Genomic DNA, 27,888 nt, shown 5'->3' with positions numbered 1-27,888 from the left:
CTTTGCGCTGGGCGGCGGCGCCGGCCTCTACCAGGTGGCGCGGCACCGCCTGCGGGAGCACTCGGCCGCTGAGGTAACGCGCCGCCGCCGGGCCCCGCCGCCCTTCACCGCGCGGGGCTGGCTGCGAGGCGCCGCCCGGGGAGGCCCTGCCGTGGCTGGAGACCCTGAGGAGATGGGCTGGGGGAAGGCGTGGGGCAGCTGCTGCAGTGAGGAAAGGCCTTCAGATAAGGCAGAAGTGGCCCCAGGCTTATCCTCAGTGAAGGAGTGCTTGTTAGAAAGGCAGCGCTTGCAGGGGAGGGGAGGTGTTGCCTGTTAGCTGGGTTTTTTTTTTCCCAGCACCCTCGTAGGATTGTGTAACCAAACAAATTACCCATGAGAAGCAAGGTGAGGTGACTGCGTGTGTTTTATAATGTATGACATAATGAGCACAGTCTGTCAGACTGGGCTGCAGCATCACAACATTACTGAGAAGCGTCCTTGGCCTGGTGCTTTGTTATCTGTGCTACCCCGGTTCTCCTTGTCTCCAGTTAAGCGTACGTTGGTTATTTCCAGAAATCTGAGATTTGGCAGTTGCATGCCTAAAGTCATTATTTTCTGGCAGATTTTTAGCACTGTGTTTTTGTAATCAACCAAACTGTGTTGTACTACTACCACATGCGGTTTTGTGATGAAAGGAGCGTCTCTGTTCTCTCCCACTCCATGGGCTTCAGAGAGAGTATTGGGTAGGCTTGCTAATCCAGAAAAGTGTTTTAATTTTGATTTGTTTTAAATGCTGCTAAAATACTGTTGTGTTTTTCTTTAGTTTCCAAATTGTGCATAGAGGATTTAAACTATCGATTTTTACTTYTTAAATTTTTTTTCCTATGCCTAGGGGTTTCCAGCAGGATAAATGTTTTGAAAAACAGATATTTGGTCCAAATAGGAGAATATTTGGAATACTATTTGAAGAAAGCATCTATTAGCCACAATATTCTGATAATCAGATGAAACTGAAAGTTGACAGCTACAATTTCCTTATAAAAAGAAAGCTAGATGGAAGATAGCATATTAATATTCTCAGTAGGAAATACAAACTTGTGGTCTCTTCCTTCCCCAGTTGCCTGAAGGGAGCCTGCAGCTCACCCTCTATCAGTATAAAACATGTCCTTTCTGCAGTAAAGTCCGAGCCTTTCTTGATTATCATGAGTTGCCCTACGAAACTGTAGAAGTGAACCCAATAATGAGGAAAGAGATCAAATTTTCTTCCTACAGAAAGGTGCCTATCCTGCTAGCCAATGCTGGGAGTCCTCTGGTAAGCTGGAAAATAGTTTCAACTATTTTGAAAGCATGCTTGATTTCCCGAGTAGCACTAGATTTGTGTCTCTTTATCACGTAAAGATTATACTGTAAATCATCTTTTGTTCTCTTATGAGCCTAAGATTTGTTTCTTGCTTTGTGATCTCCTATCTGTTGGCCTTATTAGAGTTGTTTTTGTTTGTCTCTTTCGTCCAAGACCCATTGGTTTGTGTAATCAYTCTATAATCCAGTGATTATATAGCTCCTAATAGCCATGTTTTTTGGACATGTTTTTTTGTACCAGAGCGTAATGGGGACTGCCTATATCTTATGGGAAAAGGATAAGGACTTAAGAAAACTGAAGACTTAAGTGTATGTGTGTGCCCCTAATGTTGCTTTTCCTTCTTTGCTGCCAAGAGCCTAAACCTGCTAGTATTGCTGTTATACTTAGCCCTTGGGTTGCCTGTTGTCAGAATGAAATACAGACTCAGAAATGATCACCGCAGAAGAGATCTCAGTGTAGGGCTGCCTATGAAAATGCATGGGAAGAAGTGACTGCAGTATTGAAACCTCAGATGCTGGGGTAAAGACGTTGAAGAACTTTTCATTTCACCAAGAACTTCTTTTTAAAATTTGTATTAATTCTGTTTTTCAGCAATTGAATGATTCTTCAGTGATCATCAGTGCAATAAAGACCTATCTTATTTCCAAGTAAGAAAACAGGATGATGGAAGAAGAGTTGAATCTGAATGGCTGTAGCAGACTGGAGATTAGAACACCCTCTCACAGATTAGCTCATTTGTTTCTTGTTCATCTTAGTGTTGGAAGCTCTGGGTATTTGGCTCAGTTGACCTGATCCTAGGCTATAATGGTGTGGATAATGCATGTATATGTTGGGGTGTGTGTATGGGTATGAAAAAGTTTGGCTTTTACYTTTCAGAACTTTTTCACCTGTGAAATTCTTTTTGCACAAATATTACCTAAACCTTGGCTAGGGTTAGTCCCAGAGCTAAACTTGCATTTAGCTAGTGATAACATCTAGACTGCAATCTGCTATGCTTGTGACTTGTCCTTTGCTCTCAGGCTGCAAAATGCTAGAGAATCATAGTAGGCTTTATGCCTGCAAAAACTTGCACTGGTGTCCCATCTGACAAAGAGAAATGTAATGTGCACTGATAAGAACATTATTTGCCAGTAACTATTCCAGAGTCTTTTTAAAACTCATTTCAAATAGAATTTGGTACCTCATGCTTATTTTTAGAACAATGCATTTTAAAGTGTGCATCATCTGATGTGTGTTTGCTCTTACACATTTGTGCAGCAGCCAGAGCAGGTACTGACTGTGTTTCTGTCCTCAGGCGGAAGAGCTTAGAAGAGATTGTGTCCTTTTATCCTCCTATGAAAACTGTGACTGAGCAAGGCAAGGAGACATTAGAATATGGGAATAAATACTGGCTCATGCTGGATGAAACAGAGACAAAGCAAGTCTATCCCGTTAAAGAAATTAGAGTGTAAGTGCTCTTAAATTTTGAGGTYTCCCAAGTAGGGTCACAACCTGTTCCAGATGTCTTCAGGGATGGTGCAATCTTGCTGATGMTGCTACTGACAGCTCCTGCCACATCCCCTTTCCTCTGCTTGGTAGCTAGAGTTGTGCTTCTTACACAATTTGAAACAATGGTGTTAGCATGGCCATAATGGTGGGAACCATTATGTCTAACTCCTGAGATGCCTCCAGTTTCCTTCTTTGCCTTTTCTGTGTGCTGCRGAGGAATGCTAATTTCTTGTGAGCGTACTTGCCACTCTAGTTTCCCTAGTGGGAAGAGGAGTTAGCGGTCTATCTTAGTCTTATTTTTGGTTTGAGATTGGAGTAGCTTTGCCAAAGATGATGCTGCCGAGTATGTATCGGAGAGATCATTGGAGCAGAAGGCTGGGCAGGAGCTTGTGACACTCTCATCCATGGCACAATCTATAGCTAATGTCACTGTGATGCTAGATGACCCCTGTAGCCCTGCATGTGTACCTCATTCACTGAAAAGTCTCTCTTGAATACCTGCAGGGAAGAAATGAAGTGGAGAAAATGGGCAGACGATTGGCTTGTTCACCTCATCTCCCCCAATGTTTACCGTACCCCTAGGGAAGCCTTGGCATCTTTTGATTACATTGTCCGTGAGGGGAAGTTCGGCACTGTGGAAGGTTTCTTTGCAAAGTACATGGGGGCCGTGGCCATGTTCTTCATTAGCAAGAGGTTGAAGAAAAGGTTAGTACCACCAGGCACCAAGTAAATGAACAGAATAACCCCTCATCATGTTGCTTTTAACCTCCTTAGCTGTGAGCTCCAGATGTCAAAGTGTGGAATCTCAGTGTTTTAGTCCAAACCATTTAATCCTGTACAAATAATAGCAGCACTTCTTTGAAGGTACTGAACCCCTCTACTCTTCTACGTGTACAGTACTACCTGTTACTCACTAGCTATCCCCTTCTGTCTCTGAACTACCTTCTGAATTCCCAGGCGGGGACCAGCCCTTGATATTAGAGATGATGAAAGGTTAAAGTAAGAAACAAACTAGTTAGAAAACACCAGATTTTCTCTCTTTACCTAGACATCATCTTCAAGATAATGTCCGAGAAGACTTATATGAAGCAGTTAATGAGTGGGTAAAAGCTGTTGGCAAACATCGACCRTTCATGGGTGGCAACCAGCCTAACCTTGCTGATTTGGTAAGAGGTTAATTTATGTATCTGTAGTTAAGTATATGACAAGATTGTGCAGTTCRTTCATATGAAATAGTAAATACAAATATAGAGAAGGTAAGTTACATGAGGTACATTTTCAGTGTCCTTTTTTATACAGTAACRTAATTCCCACCTGAAGAGAACTTGGGAGGTACAAACACTGCTCAGTGTTTTCATCTTTGAAAGATGAGTGTGGTTTGTGTGCTTTTTTTTTTTTTTTTTTCCCTACTCTGGGGGAAATGTTCTCTAAGCATGTACTTTACAAATGATGAGAACATCTGGAGGTGATGTTACTAATCTTTTGGGAGCATGGTGGAAGCTGTTTACAAATGGAGTCACTGATCTGGCTAGTGGATGTTAATAAAACCTCACACCTGCACAGGACTTGCTTAGGTTCAGTGCTTTTGGAATTTCCTTTGCAGCAACAGTGCAGAGCGGAACATAATTTATCTCCTGCACTAGCAGTCCTCCATGGAATGCAAGTGAAGCATTTCATAACAGGGATTGATGCAGAGATAGCATTAGCTTTTTTCCTATAACAGTAGGTAGCTCCTGACTTTTTCTTATTATTTCCTCATGCAGAAACATGCTTATTCCTACCGTCTGTTTGTGTATTCACAATCTTCTTTGCTTATCAAACCAGTAGAATAGGTGGATGACAGGGAAAGAGCCTTATTAGCTCAGCTGTTGAGGTACCTGCATCAGTATTTTAAGGCATTTTCCACTCTTGACTGTTTTCAGTGTTGTTTTCAATCTTTATCCTCTGGCACAGGCAGTATATGGGGTCCTCAGAGTCATGGAAGGATTGGAAGCATTTGATGACATGATGGTTAACACCAAGATTCAGCCTTGGTACCAACGCATGGAGGAAGTTGTACAAAAAAATGAATTTACAATCTGATGTGGACTGCAGCTGCCTTCCTGAAATACTTGCATGGGAAAAGCTTCAGAAGGAAAGGCATTTCGTTTTTTTAACAGAGTTTAAAATGGGCTGGTCACACCTCATGGATGACATGCAGGCACAGAGACTGCCCCATTTACAGCAGTAAGTCTCAGTGAGCAGAAGGGGGATCCAACTGTGCATAACCTTGAATATGATATTTAGAAGGACAAGGACAGGTAAAAGGGGTCTTGGACACTGCAGTATTCTGCAGTTCAATCCAAGCTTCTTTAYAGCAAACAGGCTGCTTCTAGGTGAGAGCCATGCTCAGAGCAGGTTGCTGTGAAAGCAAACCCCTCTCTTGACTAGTAAATGTTACAGCCATATCAAATATGATACGTCTGAGCAGCTTTTGCTTCAGGCTGTCTTCCTCCACTCATCCGTATCACCTTAAAATGTTTTCCTGACTGGGGCACTAGATACTAAATTTTTAACTGACAATTTTTCCTGCAATAGAGTTCCACAAGCCTAGTGCTGTGGGAACTGCAGGAGTCCACGGTACTAGGAGAGGCATCCTTCCTTTGACAGAAAAGATGCTGCACTCCACAGACAATACGCTTTTGCTCTTCCGTGTAAACGGTTCTTTTGTACCTGACCCTGTATGGTCTGCGAGGATAAAGACCTGCTTCTCTTCACGTGCCCTATGCAATACCTGTGAATTCTTCTTACCTTATTGCTTTGCCCAGAGAGCACACCCTACGCAGAAGAATTGCTAATGCACAGGAATTATTTAAAAGGTTTGTCTTGCATAAAATCTCCCTGGAAATACCCCTGAAAGTCATTTTTTTTCCTGTTCTGGGAAGAACAGGATTAAGAAACCTGTGTGCCTAGGGGCTTTCTAGATGTCTTGTAATGCAAAACCAGCAAAGGATTTGCTGTTGGAGCAACTGGCGTAGGACTGTCACTAGGTACTACCGTGCAATATGAAATCTATTGAGCTATGCCAGCTAGAAAGGCCTGGTGTGTTCATGGGAGGCACCATAGGTTTGGGAGTGAGTGATCCTCTCTGCAGCTGGAGGCCGCTGAGCAGGGGATGCCTTCTAAAGAAACTGGTGCTTGGAGAAATTATGGGTGCAGCTGAAATCTGTTTGCAAAATAGGTATTTGCACTGTGGGGTTTGGGGGGGAGGYGTGGAGTGTGGGTGGGGGAAGGACCTTTATTTGGTCTAAGAATGGATGTCGAGTTTTATTTTTGCGAATGTACAGAATGAATAGAGGTGGCAGCAGGAAAATTACCTACGAATTCAGTTGGGGGGGGGGAAGGATGATGCGTGCAGTAAAAAACAGCTCTTTCCGTTGCCTTGTGCCTCGCTAGAGTCGTTTATTAAAGCTGTCCTGTACTGGAAGTCGTGTTCCTCGGTTCCTTCGGTGCTTCGCCCGGGCCGGCGGGGCGCTGCCGGCGGCGGGGCGCTGCCGGGGGGGATCGCGGGGGCCGGGCGGGGCGGGGCGGCGGCGGCGCGCGTTGGTGAGGCGGCGGCTGCGGGTCGCCACAGCCGCTGCCTCCGTCCGGGGCGAAGCCTCGGGAGACACCTGGCGGCGGCGCGCGTTGCCATGGCGCCGGGGCGGCGCCCTTGTGAGGCGGGGCCGCGTCACGGGGGCCTTTGAATCGCCCAATGGCGGAGCCGCGGGCGGCGGCGCGGCGGCGCCCCCGGAAGTGCGGCGGAGCCTGCTGCCCCTGGTGCTGCCTCCCGCCGCCCGCCTCGCCCCGGCCGCGGGGTCTCCATGGCAGCCTCGCCGCCGACGCCGAGGACCTCCTGAGGCGGCGGCTGCGGGCCTCGCTCGGCTNAGCCCTGCGGCGGGCCGGGCCGGGCCGGGCCGGGCCCGTGCCGGCCGGCAGAGCCGGAGCTCAGCCGCCCCGTTGCTGGGACAAGCCGGGCGGTGGCGTTTGAATCGGCTGGAGGAAGTGGAAGAGCTCTCGGCAGCCCCCGCCAGGCGCCAACACGCCCTTCTGCCTTCTGTTCCCCTTCTCCCGACGCGGGGAGTTTTAAAAACCGGGGTCTGGCAGAGAAGGCTCCCGATCTGCTCCTTGCTCTGCGCTCAGCCTGTCGAGTGTTTGGCTGACAGCTTGGCCACAGCAGCAGAGCAGGTTCCTCCAATACCGGGCTTACTGCTCTGTTGCCAACRGAGTAGAACTTGCCTCATTATGACTCCTTTTTTGCTTCACTGCTCAGCTCTACTGATGTAACTCCCCAGTGTGTTCCAGACTAACAAACCCTTGTTAGCATCTCTAATTCTGAAGTACCATAGTGATCTAACAAGATCCTATATCCTTTTCTCACTAACATGCAGGACAGGATATTTCCGACTGCTTTTCTGGCATTCGTTGTCGTGGCGTTTATGTAGCCCCCCCTTTCCTGTCGTGTCAATTAATTGCAGTAATGAGCATATAAGAGCAGCAGCATTATATACTTTTCTCTGTGGCACTAATGACTCATTTAAGTGAAGCTCTTAATGACTTTGAAGGTTCCGCTTCTGATGTCTATTGCTTGTACTACTTGAGTTAGTAATAARCTTAAATGTTAACAAAAAACAGATGCGGTATTGATAGTTTTACTTAGARCAGGTTATTACAGGAACGCAGGCAGGCTGAAAAATTAATCGAACTATAATGAATGATATGATCTAGCAAAAGTATTGTACAAAAACCTGCTTTGCCACCAGGTAGTGCTTTACTTGTAACACTGTTCTTACRTAGCAAATTGTGAATAAGTCGTTTCCTAACACTAGCTAACGAAGCCTGGTTTCCTATGGGTTGTGTCACACACACTCTAATAACTCTGCTTTGTCTACCTCCCCCCAATGCAAACTAGTCCTTTTGAGCTTCCTCTTCCATCACTATTATTTCTTCAAGTCCTCTAAGTATTAGTAGGAAAGAAGCTGCTTAAGTTGTAGCTGACCCCAGTTTGATGTATGCTGATTAACCATTTAGACAGGTTATTTGTGGGCAATATAGTGCTGAGGACCCATATTACAGGCTTTTCTTCAGCAGGAGCACTAATTTGGATCCATCTCCTCAGCCTACAAAACTGTGTGAAACTAAATTGAATACAAGGTCCCCATATTTCTCTCAAGTTTTGCAGAATTGATTGACGATGCCAAAAGTTATCGAGGATGTTTTTGGGAGGGAAGGAGGATGGATAGGTGCCCTAGAACTSTTAAAACCTCGTTTCCTTACAGAACTAGTTAAAAATTGCACTTAGAATTTGAAAGTCTTTAGTTGTTGGAGTCAGGTTACCTTGCGACATTGTACAAAACACTTTCCATCGTTTAAAATGACATTCATCAGCAAAATGTAAGGAGTGATAATCTCAACTCTTCCCTCGTTCCATGCTTGTCAGGCAGAGAATGAGCTGACACACTAGCTCTGTTGTTTAGGCTTATACGTTTGATGCGTTTGAGTCTGCATGTTGCCTTACAGTGAAGGGAGTAGGGATGCTCAGAAATTGGCATYCTTTTTTATTAGTGGTCATTCTATTACTTCTGTCTCAGGTTTCCCTCACCCATCAAGAATGAAATGACTTCAGTCTCTGCACAGAGAACACTGTCAAGAGGAACTGAAAGTTTGTCAATAACTGTAAGTAATTACACCTAGGCTGATAAGAACCTTTTTGCTAGTATCAGGTTAGTATTGCTAGTGGATTTTTTGTAAGATTTGCAATTGCTTTATATTAAAGAACAATAACCTCAAACAAACCAAAGGATCATGCTTAAAACTGATTACTTTAACCTTGTATTTCCAGGCTTTTCTRTTTTGTGTTAGGCATTGATTAAGGTAATGCATGCAATTAGTGTGTGAATTTGTAAATACGTGCATCACTGAGAAATAATGTGAACAACAAAAAAAGAACATCTGCTGTGATCCAAAAGCTTTTAAGCATTTGCTTAACTTCAAAAAGATTGCTTGGAGTTAAGCACACATGAAAGAGTTTACAGTTCAGGGCTGCAGATCTGAAGGTTTTCTGTTAATTTTTCTTAGTTAAACTATGAAATTAATTCCTCTCTGCCCCATAACATTTCTGTTCAGGAATCAGCTGAGGTTGGTTACCAGCTCTTGGTTTGCTTACTTGTTTTTAAAACTTTGAACTCCAATGACTCTTGCAGACACTCTTTCAGCCTAACTGTAGTTGGTCTTTGATAGCCATGTTAAAAGAAGGACAATACCAGAAGCTGAGGAATGATKTGTATTATTCCTAGTTTTACAGCAGAACAGCACGCACTTCAAAATGGCAGATGCTACTGAAAGGAAGCTTCAGCTTTAGCCAAGGCTGGCCGTTGTTGCTCTCTGCCACACACGGAAATGTTGTTATTTCCAGTTTCCTTATTCACAGGTTTCCTTTCACTGTATTACCCTTTCCCGTTTGTGGGAGAAGAGCCATGAAGAACCGTTCCTCATCTCCCCCTTTGCACGTCCATGTGGATGAAAACACCCCTGTCCATGTCCATATTAAAAAGGGTCAGAAAACAACACCTGCAAAATGCCAGGTAGGAGTGTGTAGCTGGGTGGTTGTCCTCTGCAAATGAGGAAAGTGGAGGGTCCTAGAAACACCACACAATCTTCAAGGTCTGTTTTTACTTTTATGTTAGAACTGTAAAACTCATTGCCTTGGTAGCTATACTGATATTCAGTGGTGAATTTTCAGTAGCATTTCCTACGACTAAGATTTTTTAAGTATGATACAGAATATGTATCCTACTTAGTTTTCATGGCTTGTTTTATAATGTTTAAATGTATTGTGAGAAGTGYTACTTCTGATGCTTTTTAGATAATACTTAAAAAGAATCTTACAAATATTTAAACTTTGCATTACGCAGTTCTCTGCATCATCATTTAGGTAAGTATATTTGAGTAGCTCCTTAGCCATGACAAAGCTTGAAATAAAATTAATCTTTTARTGTTGAATCCTATTGAACAGAAGCTTTTGTATATCTGTTAATAGAACATCTCCCTGTCCTTTTGGCTGAAGCAGGGGGAAGTCCGGCTCCAATGCTGTGCGGGTTTGGGGATTTTTTTCCCTCTTATTTTTCCTGAATTTGTGCCCTSATAATCAAACGTTTGGGTTTTTTGACTTCATCCTCAAACTCTTCCTTTAAAAACAAACAACCACCCCCCCTAAAACAACAACAACAACAACCCTCCGTCCTCCCCCCAAAAAAGGAGGGGAATAATAGCTGAGCATTTCACATTCCCTCTGGATTGTATTAAATTAAGTATATATTTAGAAAAAAAAGGGTCCAGATTTAAACCAACTTCTTGCACCTTCTTATTTTGCTGACCTATCTAACAAAGAGGATTTCTTGGTAGCCTTATCTACAATAGACTAGAAGGTGATAGTGAAGTAAATTTGCTAGTTAAGTGATAGACTCTCTTGTGGCTGGCTGGAGTTTATACAAAAGTTTTCTCAAAACRTGATGAAAGTTGCCAGCTCATTCTTCCTTGTATCTGCAGATGTTCTGCCCTAAATCCTCTGTTAATTTATCTGTGTGCTTGTTGCCAGTGGCAAATACCATAATGGGATAAGGGCTGACAGTGAAATCAATGCCGCCTCCTAGCAAATTTCTTGGGAGCTACTTTGGAATATCAGATTTTTCTCGTTTAAGGTTATAAGTGTGTGAAAACGCCTTTTTTTTTTTTTTTTTTNTTTTTTTTTTGTAGTTAGAGCACCTCAAACTCAGTTCAAATAAACACTTGGACCAGAAAGCTGGTAAAACAGTTCAGGGGCTTTTCATAACCAATTAGAACTGCATTATTCTTTTTTTTTTTTCTGGTAGGGCTGCTGTCAAATGTTACAGCTGCTGTTTTCTGAGATGAGTTCAGGATGGAGAAGGGATCTCCCAGGTCATTCCTTCGGCACATAAATGGATTGCATTACAGTATTTTTTTTGTGGGTATCTCCACGCAGAGGACCCTTGGTGGTTTTTTGGTTTGTTTATTCGTTCCCTCCCCACGTACCCCCCTCGCCTGCCAGGTGACTTGGGTTCTCGTTGCGTCACAGGCGCAGCGTCCCCCGTGATGTCACAGGGTTGCTGTGTGATAAATAGGAAGCATGTGCTCCGTCTGGCCATCCTGACAACTGAATGTGCCGTAACCCTTCCTTCTGGCTGGTGTTACCCTGCTGTGACAGCTGCTTGCTCATCTGAGCTGAGCTGTCTGATCTGATGTATCATGTGAAACACTAGGTGATATTTTCGCATGTCTGAGCTTTCATTTTTTTTATATAGCACTGAAGGTTTTAAAGGTTCCTGTAAAGTCTGTGACTTATCTCATTTTCTCTTTCCCTTTCTTTAGCAAAAGCACAAACAGAAAACAAAAGGGGATACTGTGAGCATGCGCCGAAATGTCCGGGTGAAAACTAAGGCCCCCTGGCTACCCCCAGGCAAAACATCTGTCCGGGAGTCCACCTACAAATGGGAGGTATGGCTGATTCTGCTTCCTTTTTAAAGCAAACTTTCAGGTTTATCTGAGGTTGAAGAAAGCAGTCGGGTAATGTCAAGCTAGAGGAAGCTGCACTCATCTGAAAGAAGGGCACTGTCACCTTCCATCCATATTGTCTCTTGTACTAAYGGCTTATGCTAGATGAGAATTTGAACTTTCATTGTTTCTTCTTCTTTTTCCTGTTTGAATGTTAAACCAACCCCCGTATTTGCTAGATTTAGCCTCCCTGTGTTCTTGACCTTTCCCTGATGGGCATGAAAGAGCTTTGGGAGGAGTTTTGGGGAGAAGTTAAGGTTATAACATTGTTTATAACTTTATATTAAACAAAAAAAATCTGCTCTTTATTGCTTTTCTATCAGGGACCAACTCACCGCCTAGAAATTACACCTTCAGATTCGGAAAAACTGTTGTCAGTATTGCGCCTGAGTGACCTCTCTACAGATGAGGAGGATGCTGTTTGCTGCAAAATGAATGAATATGAAAAGAAGATCGATAGCTTGATGAATGTTGTGGGAACACTGAAGAATGAGGTGAGGAGATGTRTAGAGATCTACAGGCTCAGGCTTTGTAGCTGATCGTTTGGCAAGAGGAGGCTAGAGGCTGGAATCCTGTCTTGGGAGCATGGAAGGCTTAAAGAGATCAATCTGATCTGTTTAGAAGAGCTGATCCACATAGTGAGAAATTCACTAATGTCTACTATGAAACATTTATTGCTTTATCCATTTAAAAATGTTTTGCCGTGCTTCAGTTCTGAAATAATCTTGCTCCTGGTCAAGCCTAAAATCTGAAAACTGGTCATTTCAGAAAGGGAAAAATAATTGCATGATGATATTTTATTGTTGGTGAATCCACTTATTCAACAAGACTGTTTATTYTGATTTTCTTTCCAAGTATGCAACACAGCAATGTTGTGTTCTCCAGCTAAGCAGCCTAAGCACTTGACAGCATTTAAGAAATGGATAGAAGAGATTCCCAGACTCTATAAGATGCTCTATAGTGGGAACAAACTGCAGTTTTTTCCCTCTAAGTTTACACTAAGGGTACCAGATCTGTATTCTTGTTGCAGTATTCAAAACTGCATGAAAGTCAAGACAAAAAACAAAAATAGGATTTGAGTCAAGATTCTTATAGCAAATTTTTCTATTTCATTTATACTACAAAATCTAATGGAATTACTTGCATGATTATAAAACAAAAATTAATTTTAGTACATTTAATACATGATTTGAATCTAAATGTTTTGTGGTGTTACTTAAACAAATTCATGATGCAATATCACATTCATTTTCTTAACRTTACTTCTGTACAAGTCAGGGAATCTCCAGTGACCTTTTCTGCCGTGTAAAGAAACAAGCGTGGTGCACTGATTAAAATCCCCTCTATATTCTCTCGTCCTGTACATCTTCAACTGTTTGTAGTGCTCCTAACTGCCAAATGGGATGTACATGTGATTCATGAGGAGTAGTAGTCAACTTCTAAGCCCCCTTCAGCAGTCTAAGCCCTCTTGAGCAGTCTGTCCGCAGCTCCCACCGTTCTACCAGCAGTGACACTGAGCTTTCACAAGACCTCTTAGGAAACCCAGACTTAAGGTGTTGGAAATGAGATACCAGGGACTGTTTTGATTGGTTTCACTCAGTCTTACTCCAGGCTCCATCTCTCAAAGCAGTAGTGGGACCATGAAAGCTCTGGCCATCTTCAGCCTGTGAACTGCTACTTGAGCTCATTCCCTATTTGGTCTGAGGTCTGTCACATATCTCATGGCTGATTACAATTTTTGGTGCGTAACTTAAAGCCAGGAAGCTTGAATCTCCCTGTGTTTGTGGGATACAAGGTATTTCCAGGCAATAAGTAAAGTATGCCCCATGTGAACTATCTGGAAGTATCCAGACAAAAAATATACGTGGTCTCTTGCTATTGCTATTTGCTATTTAAATAGCTGGCTCATTAGTTTGAGATGTATACCACTCTAAAAGCAGCTGTTTTGTCTCAAGCTCTATTTAAAAGTATCTTTATCAGGCCAAGATGCAAAAACAGGAGGAACAGCAGCAACGGACAAAGCGTCTCCTTGAGGAGCAGAAAGAAGAACTGGATGAGGTCACTCAAGAGCTGGTGGAAACAGAACATGAGAACACGCTGCTCAGGCGTAATATTGAGCGCATGAAAGAGGAGAAAGATCTGACTGTGTAAGCTGTAGTTCTCCATTGTTACTGCAAACAGTGATATTTACAGGGCACTTACCTCCTTCATTATTAACATCACTTAAAGTTATTGTTTGTACCCTAGATCTGGATGGCAGTATTGCTGAAGAATTGACATTCTTGGGGTTTTTTTTTGGTTGTACTTGAGAAAGGTGACTTCAGATGGCAACAGCTGCAGAGAAGAGCTTTAGCATGATTATTAGAATTAAGAAAAACATTTTGAGAGTAACTTGAAAGAGGTTGGCTTGAATGGCCTGCTAGAGGTCATCCTGACTCTGTTACTAATATTTTAAAGGTCAAGAGATGTTTGGGTTATAACAATATTAGTTCAAGAATAAATGAATAAATGTGGAGCTGGAAATCTGAGGAGGATTTTTGGCCTTTGTGGAAATTGTACTGAGACAAGAGGACAGCCTCTGGGAGGAYGGAATCATTTTCTCTTGGTGACCCTAAAGGTCCCTTTCAGTCTGATGTACTTATATCTGCCGTGTGTCTGAAGAATTAGGGAAGCTTGTGTTTCTAGGGAGACACTGGTGTTGTGAGAGGATCTTACTTTTCCCTTAAGAAAGATCACTTGGAAGTCAATACTGTGTATATTTCTTTTCTGAAAACTCTGAATACTTCTGAGACTTACAAGTACCTACTAAAAACTTYGAGCTGTAGATTTTGGTGTGCTTTCCTGTTTCCATGTTCAGCCATTGCTCATTTGTAGCCATTCTGGTAATGACTTAAGTGCCCAGAAAAAACAGCGTTATGTTCGGGATTAATATTGTGTGCGTACTTTAGTATAAGCCCCACTTGTTCCCTCTAAATTCCTTTCATAATTGAGTTCCTAGCAAGTGCCTGGAGTCTACTGGCTTCTATCAGAACAACATCCATACTGAAAGAGGGTGAATCTTAGGTGGTACTTCTTTAAAGCTACTGTACTCATGTTAAAGGGATTTTATCTGTTTTAGCCCTGAGAACAGTATATCCACAGTGGCTGGTACATCTGTCACAGCTACTTGTTGCTCTAATGGCTGAATTCTCATTACAGGCTACAGAAAAAGTGTTTGCAGCGTGAGAAAGAGTGTCTAATGTCCAAGCTGAGTGAAGCAGAGAGGGATGGAGCAGCTGCAGCYAAACAGATCCATGCTCTGAAAGATACAATTGGGAGACTCAACACTGTAGGTGTTGGATGTTTTTGTTCTTGCCTTTATTATGTTGTCCTGTTATATAGCTGAATCAAAACTGTAATGCTGGTGTTGCTGATCCAGAGAAACATAAAGAAAAGAGTGATTTAACATGCTTAAGRTGTTTACTAAACCTTTTTGGAATTGAGGTGTTTATTTGCAGCATCCCAATGCCCTTCTGTACATATGGTGATGACTGTTGTGCTGCCTTATGCTCATGTCAGCTTCATAGCTTAATTCCAGACTTTGAGACGTTGCATATGAGCACATCTCCCTTTTTTAGGAGAAACACATGAGCAGCTCAGATATTAACACACTGACAAGACAAAAAGAGCTGCTGCTACAGAAACTGAGCACCTTTGAAGAAACCAACCGGACACTCCGAGAACTTCTTAAAGAGCAGCAAAACCGGGAGGTGAGCAATGCTGTGTGCTTGAACTTGGGCATCTACAGGAGGCAAATACAGTCTTGTGGCCTGAAAAYAGAACTTGAGTTTTTAACTTTGCTTTTAACTGTTGTTCCCAACCCTGCTGCTGATCCTGTGTGATAAAGGATGGATTTTTTCATTATCTCTGCCTACTTCAGTAAACTAAGACTGACTGGCTGTAAGTCTTTTACAGCATTAAAAGGTAAAGGCTCTACTGCCTTGCCAACTCTTTCTTATCTGGATACAGCTGTATTTGCTAGTCTTAGACTTGTATCTGTACAATATCCCCTTTGGTTATGTATTCGGCTTTTCCACCAACACTTCTGCTAATCATGCTAATCTGAAATATTACTGCTATAGTTTTGTTGCTGGAAGTCTGAGAACTAGATACATCCTTAGCTAATAGTAGTATAAGGATGTTCAGAACTTTATTTTCACAAGCTGGACTGTACAATGTACAGAATGGAATTGCTATTATTCCTGTAGCTTATATTCCACTTGAGTAAAAGCAGGCCAATGATAACAATTTTATCAGCTACTAGTGAGCATGGAGAAAAGAACTGATTGACTCTTYGTGAGTTTCCCTCAATCACAAGTGAGTTTTGAAAGATCTTAGGTTGTTATTTGCTTTATAATATCATCCTTGATGAGGAAAAGAGAAAGAGCTTTCTGGGATTTGTGATAYTGTGTAAAACATGTAGCCAAACTAATGCTTCTTGGTATCTTCTAAGAATTGCTGCTGCWACAGGAGGGAAATGGTTGATTTCCCCAGTTCCATCTAAAGAATCTGTAAAATACTGATTTGCTTTGGAAGGCTGGTTCTTAGTGAATAAAAAGTGAACGTGGCTTTTTWGTTAACAATTTTTCTTGCATATTTGTCTTGTAGAAGGATGCTCAGAAGATACTGGAGCAGCAGGGAACACTATTGAAAAGGCTAGCTGACTCAGATGCAGAGAAAGTGGTAAGCAAACCAAATTCATTTTTTCCACGGAATGATAAAGCAGAGATACCTAAAATTGCAAACTCTTCTTTGTCTAGTGTTCAGCCACCAAGTCTTGAACCAATATTTTTTTTCTTTTTTTTTTAAAGGCATTTGTTCTAGTCAAAGGCACTACATAACAACCTACTATGTTTCAAGGTGGATAGATTTTCATAGCCATAAGAGTACTGCTATGATTTACAGTATTCAACTATAAAGGAGAAGAGTGCTGGTGCTTCTTAGTACAAACATAAATGATTCTGCTTACCTTTCCTTACGGTACTGAATGTACAGAGCAGGAATTGTGCTATATGTGTCTTTAAGAAGAAATCTCTGGGGGTGGGGAAGAAAAATCATAGCATCAGTAAGGTTGGAAGGGACCTCTGGAGATCATCTAGTCCAACCTCCCTGCTCAGCAGGGTCACCTACAGCATGTTAGACAGGGTTGCATCCAGGCGGGCCTTGAATATCTCCAGAGAAGGAGACTCCACAACCTCTCTGGGCAACCTGTTCCAGTGCTCTGTCACTCTCACAGTGAAGAAATTCTCCCTCAGGTTCAGGCGGAACTTCCTGTATCCACCATCAAAATACCCCTGACAGCTGGGATAGAATTCTTCAGCTTTCAGTATGGAAATCATCTTATTCTTAGAGATAGTAAAGCACAAAGAGGGCAAGTTTTCAGTCCCTGCTTCTGACACTGAATGAGTGAGTGAGCTGGTGCCAGTTTTTGTTGCCTTATATATAAATTGAAAAGTAGTTCTCTCATTGCCAGAAATTTCTAAACTCTCTTGGAGACACGAGCAGTGCCCTTTTTTGACTGCGGAGTATATCGTGCCATTAGGTTCTGGTTCTTGGCTGGATATCTTGGGATACCCAACTGTATATGCTTCCCTTCTGCTTTCTGCTTGAGAAGAATTGAGACTGTTTTTTCTAGCCTGAAGAAGCTGTTGCTGTGGATACCAGATTGAGTGTGTTGTGCATCAGAGGGTCTCGGGAGGGAAGCAGTTACACCTCTTTCCCTCTCCCTGCCCACCTATATGTTTTTTACTTAAAATCTGAATGGTATTTGTTTTCTAGCAACTCCAGATGATGCTTCAGGAGAAAGAAAAAGAATTGGATGAACTTACTGTTCAAGTACAGACAGAGAAGGTAGTTTCCTCCTTCTGTTCTCCTCTCTCTGGTCTACCTTCCGGTTCTGCAGAGGCATGGATATTCCAAAACATAGGTCTGGACTTGCAGACAATTATTCTTTAAGGAATCAGATGACTGGCTTCCTTAAGACCAGATAGCCACCTGGTTACCATACAGTTGTGGATTTAATATTCTATTAGTAAAACACCCATCACAAAGATGAACAGATAGTATTCTCTTTTTACCTGGGCTTATCAATGAATTGCCTTTCTGTCTAAGGTTCTGCTGGTCTCTAATGTCAAATTTCAGTCTGTTTCTCTGTATAGGAAGTAGAAGGGAGATGTGATGGAAGAGACCAAATGTGAAGGATATTTTATCCTAGAACAAATCTTTCAGGCTAGTCATCCACATGTGTAAAAGAAATGATTGCTCATTTGTTGTTCCTCTGGGGATAGCAAAAAGGAGCTGGTGAGGATCCATCTGAGGAAAGTGGGRGTGGCTGGAGATGGTATCAGACTTCTTCACTGAATGATCACATATAAGAAAGCATTTCTTCTACTTGTTTACCTAGAAGGAAAGAGTGTGGTTTTATTTATTTCATATTTAGGACCAGGCAAAGACAGCATGTGAACTCTCCAAATCTATGGAGGCTGTAAGAGGCCATTTACAAGCACAGCTGCGAAATAAAGAAGCTGAAAACAACCGTCTGACTATCCAGATCCGGGTATGTTTTCAGTGGTCTCTAGGAGTTGTCTTTTCATTTACATTCATAAGCCAAATCCACTGACAAAGGAAATAGAATTCASCACTATTTTTCTGTGTCTAGTAAACTGAAATACTATCTGGTGCCATTTATGCTGTGTTAATGTACAATGTGCTTCTCAGCTGAAGAAACAGAAGAAAAATCTGTTTATTTCTGATGACATGAGGCAAAATCATAAGCTAAGGGCAATGCATTTATTAGAATTTTTTTCCATGTTAATTAGTATGTAATCACTTAAAAGATGGCTTTGGTTAAATCAGGCACCAAGACACATTGTAAACCATTTAATTTGCTTTCTTGGCAAAATGCTGTGTCATGAATTCCTGTATTTGGTTGCACTCAATGAGGAGGAGACTGTTCCCCTGGTTTATCTTGATTTAAAGTCTTATGCTTAACATATCTATTGATATAAAGAACATAACTGTGTTAATGGTTTGGAAGAGCTTTTATTTTGTTAAGCAGTATAACTGAATATAGCAATATTATTATATGTGAGCATTTCACTTAAAACGAGAATGTTCTCAGGTAGCTCAAAAGGCTGGCAAGCCGTTATCCGTCTTGGTCAGGAGAAGTCAGTATTCTGGACAGACGCTCATGAAAAAAGAAATGAAGGCTCTTTCAGAAACCCTACAACTAGCAAGAAAAATTGAGATAAATTTAGTCTGAAGTACTGAGAGGTCAATAGAGTTGCACTCCTTTAAATTAGGTTGCTGTTTGCCTCATTTCGTTCCACTTTGAGAGGCATTTGAGAGTCTACTTTATGATTTTGATATGTGAAATCTTTTGTATCAAGGTGAAAATACTGGATATAACTTCTGGTTTTGAAACTTCCTAGATACTACATGAGTTACAAAAGTGCTCTCTCCTAAAGGATTTCTTAGCTTTGGCACTTTCGAACTTAATTTTTTCCTATATTGTTATTTTGTAACTTGCAGTGAAAGGAGTTGTTTCTATGTGGCTAGAATCGGCTGTGACCTTTCTATTTTAAAGCGAACAGCATTGGAATTTAATATATAGCTTTCAGCATTATAGAGCTCATGCTGGCTTATTTCAGTGTTAGGACAAGACTGTGTAAATGAAATGAGATTACAAGCACCTTCAGACTGAAGGTTTGAGGGCTTGTGTCCTTGTCTCTTCACTATCGCTAGGAAATTAGTTGACCATTTGAGGATTTGGATATAAGGTAGTTATTCCCAGTGGTGTGTTTCCTCCCCACTGCAGAATCTGGAGCGCAATGGAGCTCAGCATAAGGTAGAAGTGGAACATATCATGGAACAACTGAAAGAGGTAAGGCAGAAGGCAGACCGTGATAAGGAGGCCCTGAAGAAAGCTATCCGTGCACAGAAAGACCGGGCAGAGCGGAGTGAGGAGTATGCAGAGCAACTGAATGTCCAACTGGCAGAAAAGGTACCTGATAGTAAGGGGAGGAGAGATGTCACTTCAGATCATGCATCTAAATCCTTGASTTCTGGTAGCAGCCCTGGGGAGAGAATCTGCTTTCAACTAACGAGATTTATTTTTGTCCTGATGCTTTGGCCCATTTATGCTAAGTTTAGAACAAATCCAGTTTTCTGAGCTGTCGCTATTCAATGCAGTAACTTAGGACAAGGGAATAATTTGGGTCATTCTAAACTAACAGATGTGATTTTTCACCTGATTCTCTAGTACCATCTGAGGGTTGATGAAAGCCAACAAAGCCTTGTGGTTTTGGCTGGAAATTCTGAATGGGATTGGCTGTTAATCAATAAGCTATCCAGAGCAGAAAAGTATAAACAGAAATGCACTGAAACTTCCTATTGAAAAAATGGCCAAAGGATATCAAAGAAAAGCAGAAAGTAGGGTGAAAACAAATCGAAAAGGAGCACAGACATGATGCTACCTTGTTCTTCCCTGGTTTTGGAATTCCAGGGACCAGAGCCTCTAGTGAAATCTTAAGCATGCTTTATATTTCTGATAATTGATTTGCTGCTTTCAAAGAAGGTTCTCCTTTCCCTGCTGATGTGTGTGCTGGCTGGCATTAATGTTTTTGGAGAATGGCCTTCTGTAAAGGATCAGGAAGAATTAAAATAAATATCTTTGATAACTAAAAGTCTCAGTGAAATCTCTACGCATATCAGTATTTTTGCATATTGTCTGCATATCCTGTGTACAGTTACATTCTTGTCACTCTTGCTCTTTTCCTCATGTATTGTGTTTCCCTGTTTTGACAGGACAGTTACGTTGCTGAAGCACTGTCTACTCTAGAGTCCTGGAGGAGTCGTTACAACAAAGTTGTGAAGGACAAGAGCGACCTTGAACTGGAAATTATTATGCTGAACAGGTTAAAAAAAAAATAGTGTGGAGAAACTTGGAGAAATGGGGATGAGTTCCTAGTTCAAGAATGAGTCAATGGAACTTCCAAGATTGTCTGTAAATATCCAAGCAAAGCCATTACTATCTAAGGGTCAGAACAGAGGTTGGAGAGAGAGAGAGAGAGAGAGAGATGTGGCTTCTGCTGCTGGCTTGCCACAACAAAGGCTTGATTTAAGGGCTTTCTGACCCTTAGACCTCTCCATTCCTTTGCCTTTTTGTGATGCTTTAAAATAATTTAGGTTAAAGATTAACCTCAATTAACAGTCTCCTTTTGAGATGTTTGAGATCCTTGAATGAAAGGGGTTAGACGTTACAGGCAGTATAGTTCATGCCAGTTTTCTCATGAAGGTAAATAAATCTGTCAGTATCACTGCAATATAGTTGTTGCTGCAGGAAGAAAAAAAAAGTAGGTGTGTGGCAGGAGAGAAGTTCCTCTTTATCCTGCCCATCTTGGGGGCAACGCATCTGAACTCCAGGTGACAATTCCAGTGAATTTCTAGTAGTCAAGGAGATCAAGGGAGAGTGTAGCAACATAAAATATAGGTGTGCATACCTCCACAGAGGGGAAGCTGAAGGGGTAGGGAAGAGCCATGCTTCTTAAGCTAACGTTCAAGGATGAGGAGTCTTGTTTTTTTTAAGGGTTAATTTTATTTGTATGGCAGCCGTATTACAGACTTGTTGGAAGAGCAGAAAACCCTGGAGGACAAGATGCGAGAGGACAGAGAGGTTTTGGTGGATAAACTGCATCGACAGGCCACAGAGACCACTTCTTTCAAAATGGAGAATGAAAGGCTAAAGGTCAGCGATTCCAGAGTTTATAGCTGAAAAGCTAGAACAAAAGGGAGAAATTATAAGTTGCTCTGCCTCTGGGGACAGAGGTGAATTGCACCCACTGCTGCCAATTAGTTTAGAATCAGTTTCACCATAAGCTGAGTAGGACAGGGCAAGCAGGCTGGGAAGAGACACAAGAAAGAGAAAAAGTGAGCAGTCTGGAAGGACTGGATTTCTTCAGCCTTTTGGGTGGGAATATATCTCAWCCCAAGTCCTGTACCTTCCAGCTGAGATCTTGCATCTTGTAATGATGCTGCTGGCCAGAGATTTAAAAACTGTAGTTCATCTAGAGAATGGCAGTCTCCATAACATCCCTCTTATCTTTGGTGATCTGGTAGGTGAACAATATAATTTTCCTCATGGAAAGATAGGCATCTCTCCAAATAGAGTGGTCCTAGTCCAAGTAGTACAGTTCATTCAGTCAAATGTAGAATCAGGATAGAAAGACTGTACATTCCTTCCAAAGYCACGTGCTTTGGTGTAAATTTGGCAATTCATTGGACTCTGGAAAGCTTGGCTAACTTAAACCAACAAAAATTTATTCTCCTTAGTTTAGACAGTCTTAGCCATCTAGTGTGGTGGTTACTTCCAAGCACTGACTGGAAGATGTTTTCTTTTTTCAGGCTAGTGTGGTCCCAATGGAAGAAAAGCTGAACCAAGCACACATGGAGGTGCAGCAGCTCAAGAGCTCTCTCAAGAATTATGAAGGGTTGATTGAAACCTACAAGTCACAGGTGCGTATCTTACCCAGTCCTTCAGCCCTTACACAAAAGTGTTTTCTCCTCTTCCTGTTATGGCTTTTTTGCTGCTTTGCCTTAACCCTTTGTCTGCTCTTGGAGGATATGGAGTTTCATATATTTTTGGTCCTTGTTTCTCTATTTGTCTGGGTCTTTTTTTCTTTTCTTTTTTGTTTGTTTTCAAATGGCAGCATTCAGACTGTTGTGTGCCATATACCAAACTGTGTTCCTCAGTATGTGTTGATAATTAAGTCATCAGAAAGAGCTGATTCTACCAGTAGAGATCTCAATTAATGGAGAAAAAAAAGGCTTTAATTTTTTTTTCTTAAATGATAAAGTAAAGCAGTCATATTCAGATGCTCTTTATTGCTCTTCACTGTGCCAAGTACTGTTCCTTGGCTGCTGCTTTTGGTATTTGCATATTGTGATGGTAGGAAGATGAGGCAAAAGGAAGAAAAGGTTTGGTGGAAAGCCCAAGCGATCCAGGTGAGAGAGGCAGAAAGTGGGGTCATGCCTAGTACTACAAGAATCCTGTTGCTGTTCCTTGTACAGTTTTAATTACTCCAAAACATAGCACATTTTTTGAAAACTGTAATAGGTAAATTATGTGTGGGTTTTTTGTATGCCCAGGTGTTGAAGAACAGAATGGAAGCAGATGATGTCACAGCAAAATTGGAGATCTGTGATAAAGAGAACAAGACACTGAAGAATGAAATGAACAAAGAGATTGAACTGGTAATTATTTCTCTAACAGACTGATATGTTTGCAAATGTTCATAGATCCACCCAGTTCTTAATATAGTGAAAAACAGCCGCAACTAGGGAATAAAAGGGTTTATTTTCCATCTGAGTTTTCATTTTTCATTAGTTTGGCTCAGGGGACTGTTCATTCTGCAAAATTAATTGAACATTTAGCAACCTCTTTTGACTGTATGTTGTCCTTCAGAGGTGTTTAAATTGCTTAGTAAGCCTTTTGCTGCATAAGTGGTGGTTTAGAGCAGTGAACTCTGTAGATTGCACCATTGTCTGTTGTGGAACAACTTTCCTCAGAAAAGAGCTTGTATGTCTAGTAAAACTGAAGCCCAGGATCCTGAATGCTGAATGTTCTCTGTCCATAGGACATGCCCAATCTTAAGAGAGAGCCTACAGGAGTAGGATGAGACCCTAGGCTTTGAACTCCAGTACTTGCCAAATATCCACAATGTGTCATTGTGGCAGCCAAAGAAAAAAAAAGCTCCACTGAAGTTAAAAACTAGTCCGGACCATTTCAGTGTCTCACATTCTCCTCTTTGTCTGTCCTGTAGGCTCGTCAGCAGTTCCAGAGCCAGCTTGCTGAGCTAGAAAAGCTCCCCGAGATCTTGAAGATCACGGAGACACGGCTGGCAGAATGCCAGGACCAGCTTCAGAGTTATGAGAAGAAGAACGCGGACCTGTCTGTAATGATTACAGATCTTCGTCAGCGGGTAAGAGACTGGCAGAAAGTACCTGCAGCACAGCAATCTTCGAGTCCGAGATCAAGATGAATTTCTAAACACAGGAAGGTTCAGACTTCGTCTCTGTTCATGTCTCATTGAAATAATTAAACGTGCACTGCAAAATAAAGATGTGTGCCTGTCTTTGTGTAAGATAGCAGCATAGCTCATAGATTTCCTTGCTATGTAAAAGGTTTCTAATCACTTAGTGTGGGATATAATTGGAATTTGGATAGTAGTAATGGTAAGCCTTGCAAATACCAACACTCACTTCTGTTATTTTCATCATTTTGTCAGCTTTTCCTCATGCAATTTTCTACTGAAACTGCGGTCCTAACCTTGTTTTCTCACAGTGATTTCAGGTTGTTTTTTCAATCCTTGTTCTTTGTCCGTAGGAGGTATGCAGGTATTGCAGGCATAGCTTCCACAGCTATGCTTCAAGACACAGTGAATAATCCTGCTTTACTTTGATTTGCTTGGAGTTACTAACTTGCCTAGTATTTCAAGCTCTAATATTTTTGCAAGTTGCTGTCATGCATATGGCTGCTTTTAATCTGTGTGCTTTACTATTTATGCTTACAGGTGACTGCTCTCTATGCAAGCGCTTAGACCTGGCTGCTCATTTGTGATGTTGAAGAATTGGTCCAGAAATTAACTAGAAGCACCAACAAACTGGACATCTAGTGCTTTGCTCTTCTATCCACTGTTCCTTTTCTAGGACTCTCCAGAAATCATGAATTGGGCATGTTGCTTTCTGGAGAGCTGTATACATTTTAGGTGGTTGGCCATGTGTATGTAGTGACTATTCTGTAAAGCAATTAATTACTGTAATTTTTAGATTGAGCTCCAGGGGGACAAAATGGAGATGACAAGAGAGAGGTATCAATCTGCCCAGGAGGAGAATAAGCAGCTCACCTTGAAAGTGGAGGAGCTGGAAAGGTTAGAAGTAATAGACGCTCTTGTTTTCTTAATTTTCCCTCTCCATCCTCTTCCCATTGTTTTTTCAGGGGACTGAAACAGCTTCTGATTGATCTTGTTGCTCCAGTCCCCCACTCGCCTTCAGGATTTTTGTACATTCACCTATCCCACAAGGATCTCTAATTAGTAACTATCCACTAGAGAGTGAGTTACAGGTTTTTGAAGCACTTCTTAACTAATGTTGTCAGAAAGGATCGTTGCTTAAAGCAGACAAGCCAGCTCCTAATCCGATCTAGCCTGGCAGTTCTGAGGTTACTAAATATTATGGTGTTTTTACCTGTGCTAATAAATACCTTTTAGTGATGATATCTAGGAAAAGGCAAGTCTGTGAATACTCTGTATGTCCCTCGACCTTTGAAATTCTAATTTGAGAAATGGAGAAGTGTTTCTGGGGCTTCTGACCTTTTGAGGGGGAATAGAATCTCTTCACAGACTACTCAGTGACCTGACAAAAAGGCAAACTGAAACACACTTCATTTAAAATGAATAGGTTTCCTTCTCTTGTTGTCTTAACATAGAAAACTACAGACGACGAGTGCCCAGAACATAGAATTCCTTCAGGTCATAGCAAAACGTGAAGAGTCGATCCACCAATGTCAGCTGCGGTTAGAGGAGAAGACCCGTGAATGTAGCTCTTTGGCACGTCAGCTGGAGATGGCCATTGAGGATGCCAAAAGACAAGTAAGTAATTCCTTGTGTTTGTGAATCTTCCCAAAATTACTTACACTGTAAAAAAAGGAATAGTGAGAACACTGGAAATACCTCTTCAGCCTATCACGAAATTCCTGAAAATCACTGCATATGCAGTAAAATACGATCAAGAAATCGTCAGCTCTTAAACCTTCCAGAAAGACAACCCTGCTCTGCAGTTTGCAACAAGAGAGAGGAAAGCACTAGACCGAGGTGCTGCTTATGTATGAGAACTTGTCCTGTTAAAATTTATAGGCAATTATGGGCAATGGAATAGTGTAAAATCATTCTTCCAGAGACAAACCTTCAACAAAGTCATGTTCTGTTACGTGTAGGTGGAACAAACACGAGAACGAGCAGCATCTAGAGAGAAGGCAGCCCAGTCCAAGATTTTGGATTTAGAGACCCAGCTGAGTAGGACTAAAACAGAGCTGAACCAGTTGCGTCGGAGCAAAGACGATGTGAGTGATTCACAAGAGATACTCTTGCTGTTCTGGTAGTGTCCTGGCAGCTACTGGAGTTCATAAACCAAGTTCCTATGGGCACATTGCAAAAGACATGCAGAGCTTTTTCTTGTGTCCAAATGTGACATGCTGTCCTGTCTCCATGACAGATGTGTGACATGACATGTCTGTTATGTTATGAACTTGGGAATATGGAGTCTCCTTCTCTTCATTGCTTACAGCAGTGATTTAAATGAAATTGCTCTAAATTTGTTTGCATAAAACCCAGACCTTTCTTATGTTCAGACAAGATTTGTACCAGATGATACAGAGTGATGTCTCAACTCCAACTTTGTTCACTGCGATGGGTTATGTGAGAACGGGCAGCTATTTCTCTTCTGGAAGAAAGAATTTCTTATGACTGAAGGGAGATCTTTCATAATCTCCCATGTACCCTGCCTGTTTACTTGAATTTTACTTGGAATTGGGCTGATACATGGATCAGCTCAAGTGCTTCTTTAGACAAAAATGTGCCTTATTCTCCAAAACTAGAGTTAATCAGTTTAAAAGGCCCTATTGATTAGTTGTGTTGTCTCCTGTTTTTATCAGCAGGTTCATGAATGGAGTTGGGAATGAGCAGAACAAATTATAAATATCATAATATTATGTGTGCCATCCACTGCTGTGTTAATTCTTCCAGTCCTCAGCACTTTTGGGGAACAGCTTAAGGTTAATGTAACTAGGATGAACATTGCTATCTTGTGCTAAGTTTTGTGCTTCTTTTGTGCAGGCAGAGCGCCGGTATGAAAGCCGCCTACAGGACTTAAAGGATCGGTTGGAGCAGTCAGAGAGCACCAACCGCAGCATGCAAAACTATGTCCAGTTCCTCAAGTCTTCCTATGCCAATGTTTTTGGAGAAAGTGCCTTGCTGAGCTCCTCCACCCGCTCTCGTTCTTCTCCATGAGGACAGTGCTCTCCCAGCCCCACTGCTATTAAGCAGAGAAGGAGCTCTATTTCAAAGCCATATCTTATCTGCAATATTGGTTGCCATTTCAGGGTAGGGAGAAGTTTTCATATTTTTCTTGCACCATGAGATGGTAAAATGATGGTGGTATATGCCCGAAGTGTAGGGTACTGGCAATACTGGTTTGGTATCGGACATTGGCATCACGCCATAAACTGTGCCCCCAAACCAGATGGTTTTAAACATACAGAAATGGTCATTTTAATCCCATAAGTTCCTTATGGTTTCAGCTCTTAAAACCTGCCTGTGGTTTTAGTTGAGCATGTTAATGTTTTTAGGGGTCTTTTCATTTTCATGCATCTTTCTTCATTCTCTGTGTGTTAGAGGGATCATGTTTTTGTTTTTTTTTCTTGTAATCTGTTTTTTTTTTTTAACCTGTTGCACATTGATACAAGGGATGGTGGGAGAGGGTCCACCCACTGGAAGCGCAAAGCTGAAAATAACTTAAGTGCCTGAGCTCTACATTTGCAAAAGATTATCTCCCAAACAACCACCCTATTTGTAAATGGTTTTATACCAGAAGCAATGAATGTTATTTGCACTTGATTTTGTATGCTCTAATCCTCAGCTTTTGTCCCGAGTGTGATCTTAATGCATATTAGAGCTTTTAACTTGCTTTATTCCCTCAAAGCCAATTTCCTGATCCCAATTATCCCCAGAACTGAGCCAAAACTATCTGAAATCAAAGGAAAGATTCTGGTTTAATCTCAACAGGACTTGAATTGGGGTCTCAGAGTGATGCCATGGGATTTGGGAGTGTGCGTGAAACGCTGACATGGTCTTAATTTAATGCTCAATTTAAGAGCAGCTTTATTTCTGCTCAACTTACTCACTGAGCCAGGCTGCGCCTTCTCTGGGAAAACCAGGTCTTTAGTGCATCGACTCCCTAAAACTCACGGGCTCTCCAGTGCCCTGTTCCTTACGGTAAATGGTTCCTAGGGGGAGAAAAATACAGATAATTGGTTTTATTTTCATCTCTTTTGTCTTCTATTTATGTGCGATGCAGTCATTAAGCAGTATTTGCCATAAGGATTTTTCTAAGTTAATCATTACTTGAGAGTTTTGTTATTTTGTGTGCATGTGTGTAACAAAAAAAAATAAAGGTGCTATGGTAAAGCGAAAGTAAGTTACCTTTCACTGGTGTTACGTAGCGGATTTCCTCCTCTTTTGGGAAGGAGTCGGCGCCTTCCCGCGCCGCGGCCCCGGGGCAGCCTCGAACCCGCAGCCCCGCGCGCGGAACGGCCGAGGGGCGGGGCGGGGCCTCCCGCCGCCGCCAAGGGCGGAAGCGGCTGGCCGTGCCCCGGAAGCGGA

At 41.9% G+C, this 27,888-nt stretch overlaps 2 protein-coding genes and 1 long non-coding RNA gene across 8 annotated transcripts in view; 2 read left to right on the top strand and 1 right to left on the bottom strand.

The window, feature by feature from the left end:
* PTGES2 (prostaglandin E synthase 2) overlaps positions 1-6,293 on the top strand; it is a 7,516-nt gene extending 1,223 nt beyond the window's left edge. Inside the window, exons 2-8 of the mRNA XM_085312037.1 lie at positions 6-73; positions 1,097-1,291; positions 1,931-1,986; positions 2,634-2,786; positions 3,332-3,532; positions 3,876-3,993; positions 4,781-6,293. Of these exons, the coding sequence (XP_085168163.1) occupies positions 6-73; positions 1,097-1,291; positions 1,931-1,986; positions 2,634-2,786; positions 3,332-3,532; positions 3,876-3,993; positions 4,781-4,909 (920 nt within the window). The 3' untranslated portion in view covers positions 4,910-6,293. The remainder of the gene's footprint in view (positions 1-5; positions 74-1,096; positions 1,292-1,930; positions 1,987-2,633; positions 2,787-3,331; positions 3,533-3,875; positions 3,994-4,780) is intronic.
* Positions 6,294-6,560: 267 nt separating this feature from the next.
* ODF2 (outer dense fiber of sperm tails 2) lies at positions 6,561-27,411 on the top strand. Of its 5 annotated transcripts, XM_085312094.1 has the most exons (21): positions 6,561-6,756; positions 7,684-7,687; positions 8,437-8,521; positions 11,234-11,359; positions 11,740-11,910; positions 13,397-13,563; positions 14,615-14,744; positions 15,034-15,165; positions 16,064-16,138; positions 17,234-17,305; positions 17,895-18,011; positions 19,272-19,457; positions 20,261-20,370; positions 21,065-21,200; positions 21,857-21,967; positions 22,601-22,705; positions 23,275-23,433; positions 24,281-24,381; positions 24,939-25,101; positions 25,446-25,571; positions 26,344-27,411. In XM_085312094.1, the coding sequence occupies exons 1-21, from the start codon at positions 6,561-6,563 to the stop codon at positions 26,515-26,517; spliced, it is 2,646 nt and encodes an 881-aa protein (XP_085168220.1). In that variant the 3' UTR covers positions 26,518-27,411. The 5 variants fall into 5 exon arrangements, with proteins under 5 accessions (XP_085168220.1, XP_085168219.1, XP_085168218.1 ...); XM_085312092.1 differs by lacking the exons at positions 6,561-6,756; positions 7,684-7,687 and adding an exon at positions 9,276-9,429 and having other exon boundaries at positions 8,436-8,521; XM_085312090.1 differs by lacking the exons at positions 6,561-6,756; positions 7,684-7,687 and adding an exon at positions 9,276-9,429 and having other exon boundaries at positions 8,436-8,521; positions 13,385-13,563.
* On the bottom strand, positions 14,752-27,867 carry LOC146591864 (uncharacterized). 2 transcript variants are annotated; one of them, XR_014896720.1, is made up of 4 exons: positions 27,709-27,867; positions 17,284-17,854; positions 16,425-16,489; positions 14,752-15,225 (listed from the first exon to the last, which is right to left on the bottom strand). It is a non-coding gene; the product is annotated as an uncharacterized LOC146591864 (long non-coding RNA). The 2 variants fall into 2 exon arrangements; XR_014896719.1 differs by lacking the exon at positions 16,425-16,489.
* Between the last annotated feature and the right edge of the window lie 21 nt (positions 27,868-27,888).

The sequence above is a fragment of the Rhea americana genome, unplaced genomic scaffold, assembly GCF_003343005.1.
Source record: "Rhea americana isolate MKP2758 unplaced genomic scaffold, rheAme1 scaffold_357, whole genome shotgun sequence".
In the NCBI taxonomy this organism is placed as follows: domain Eukaryota; kingdom Metazoa; phylum Chordata; class Aves; order Rheiformes; family Rheidae; genus Rhea; species Rhea americana.
This window is presented reverse-complemented; position numbering and strand designations above follow the sequence as displayed.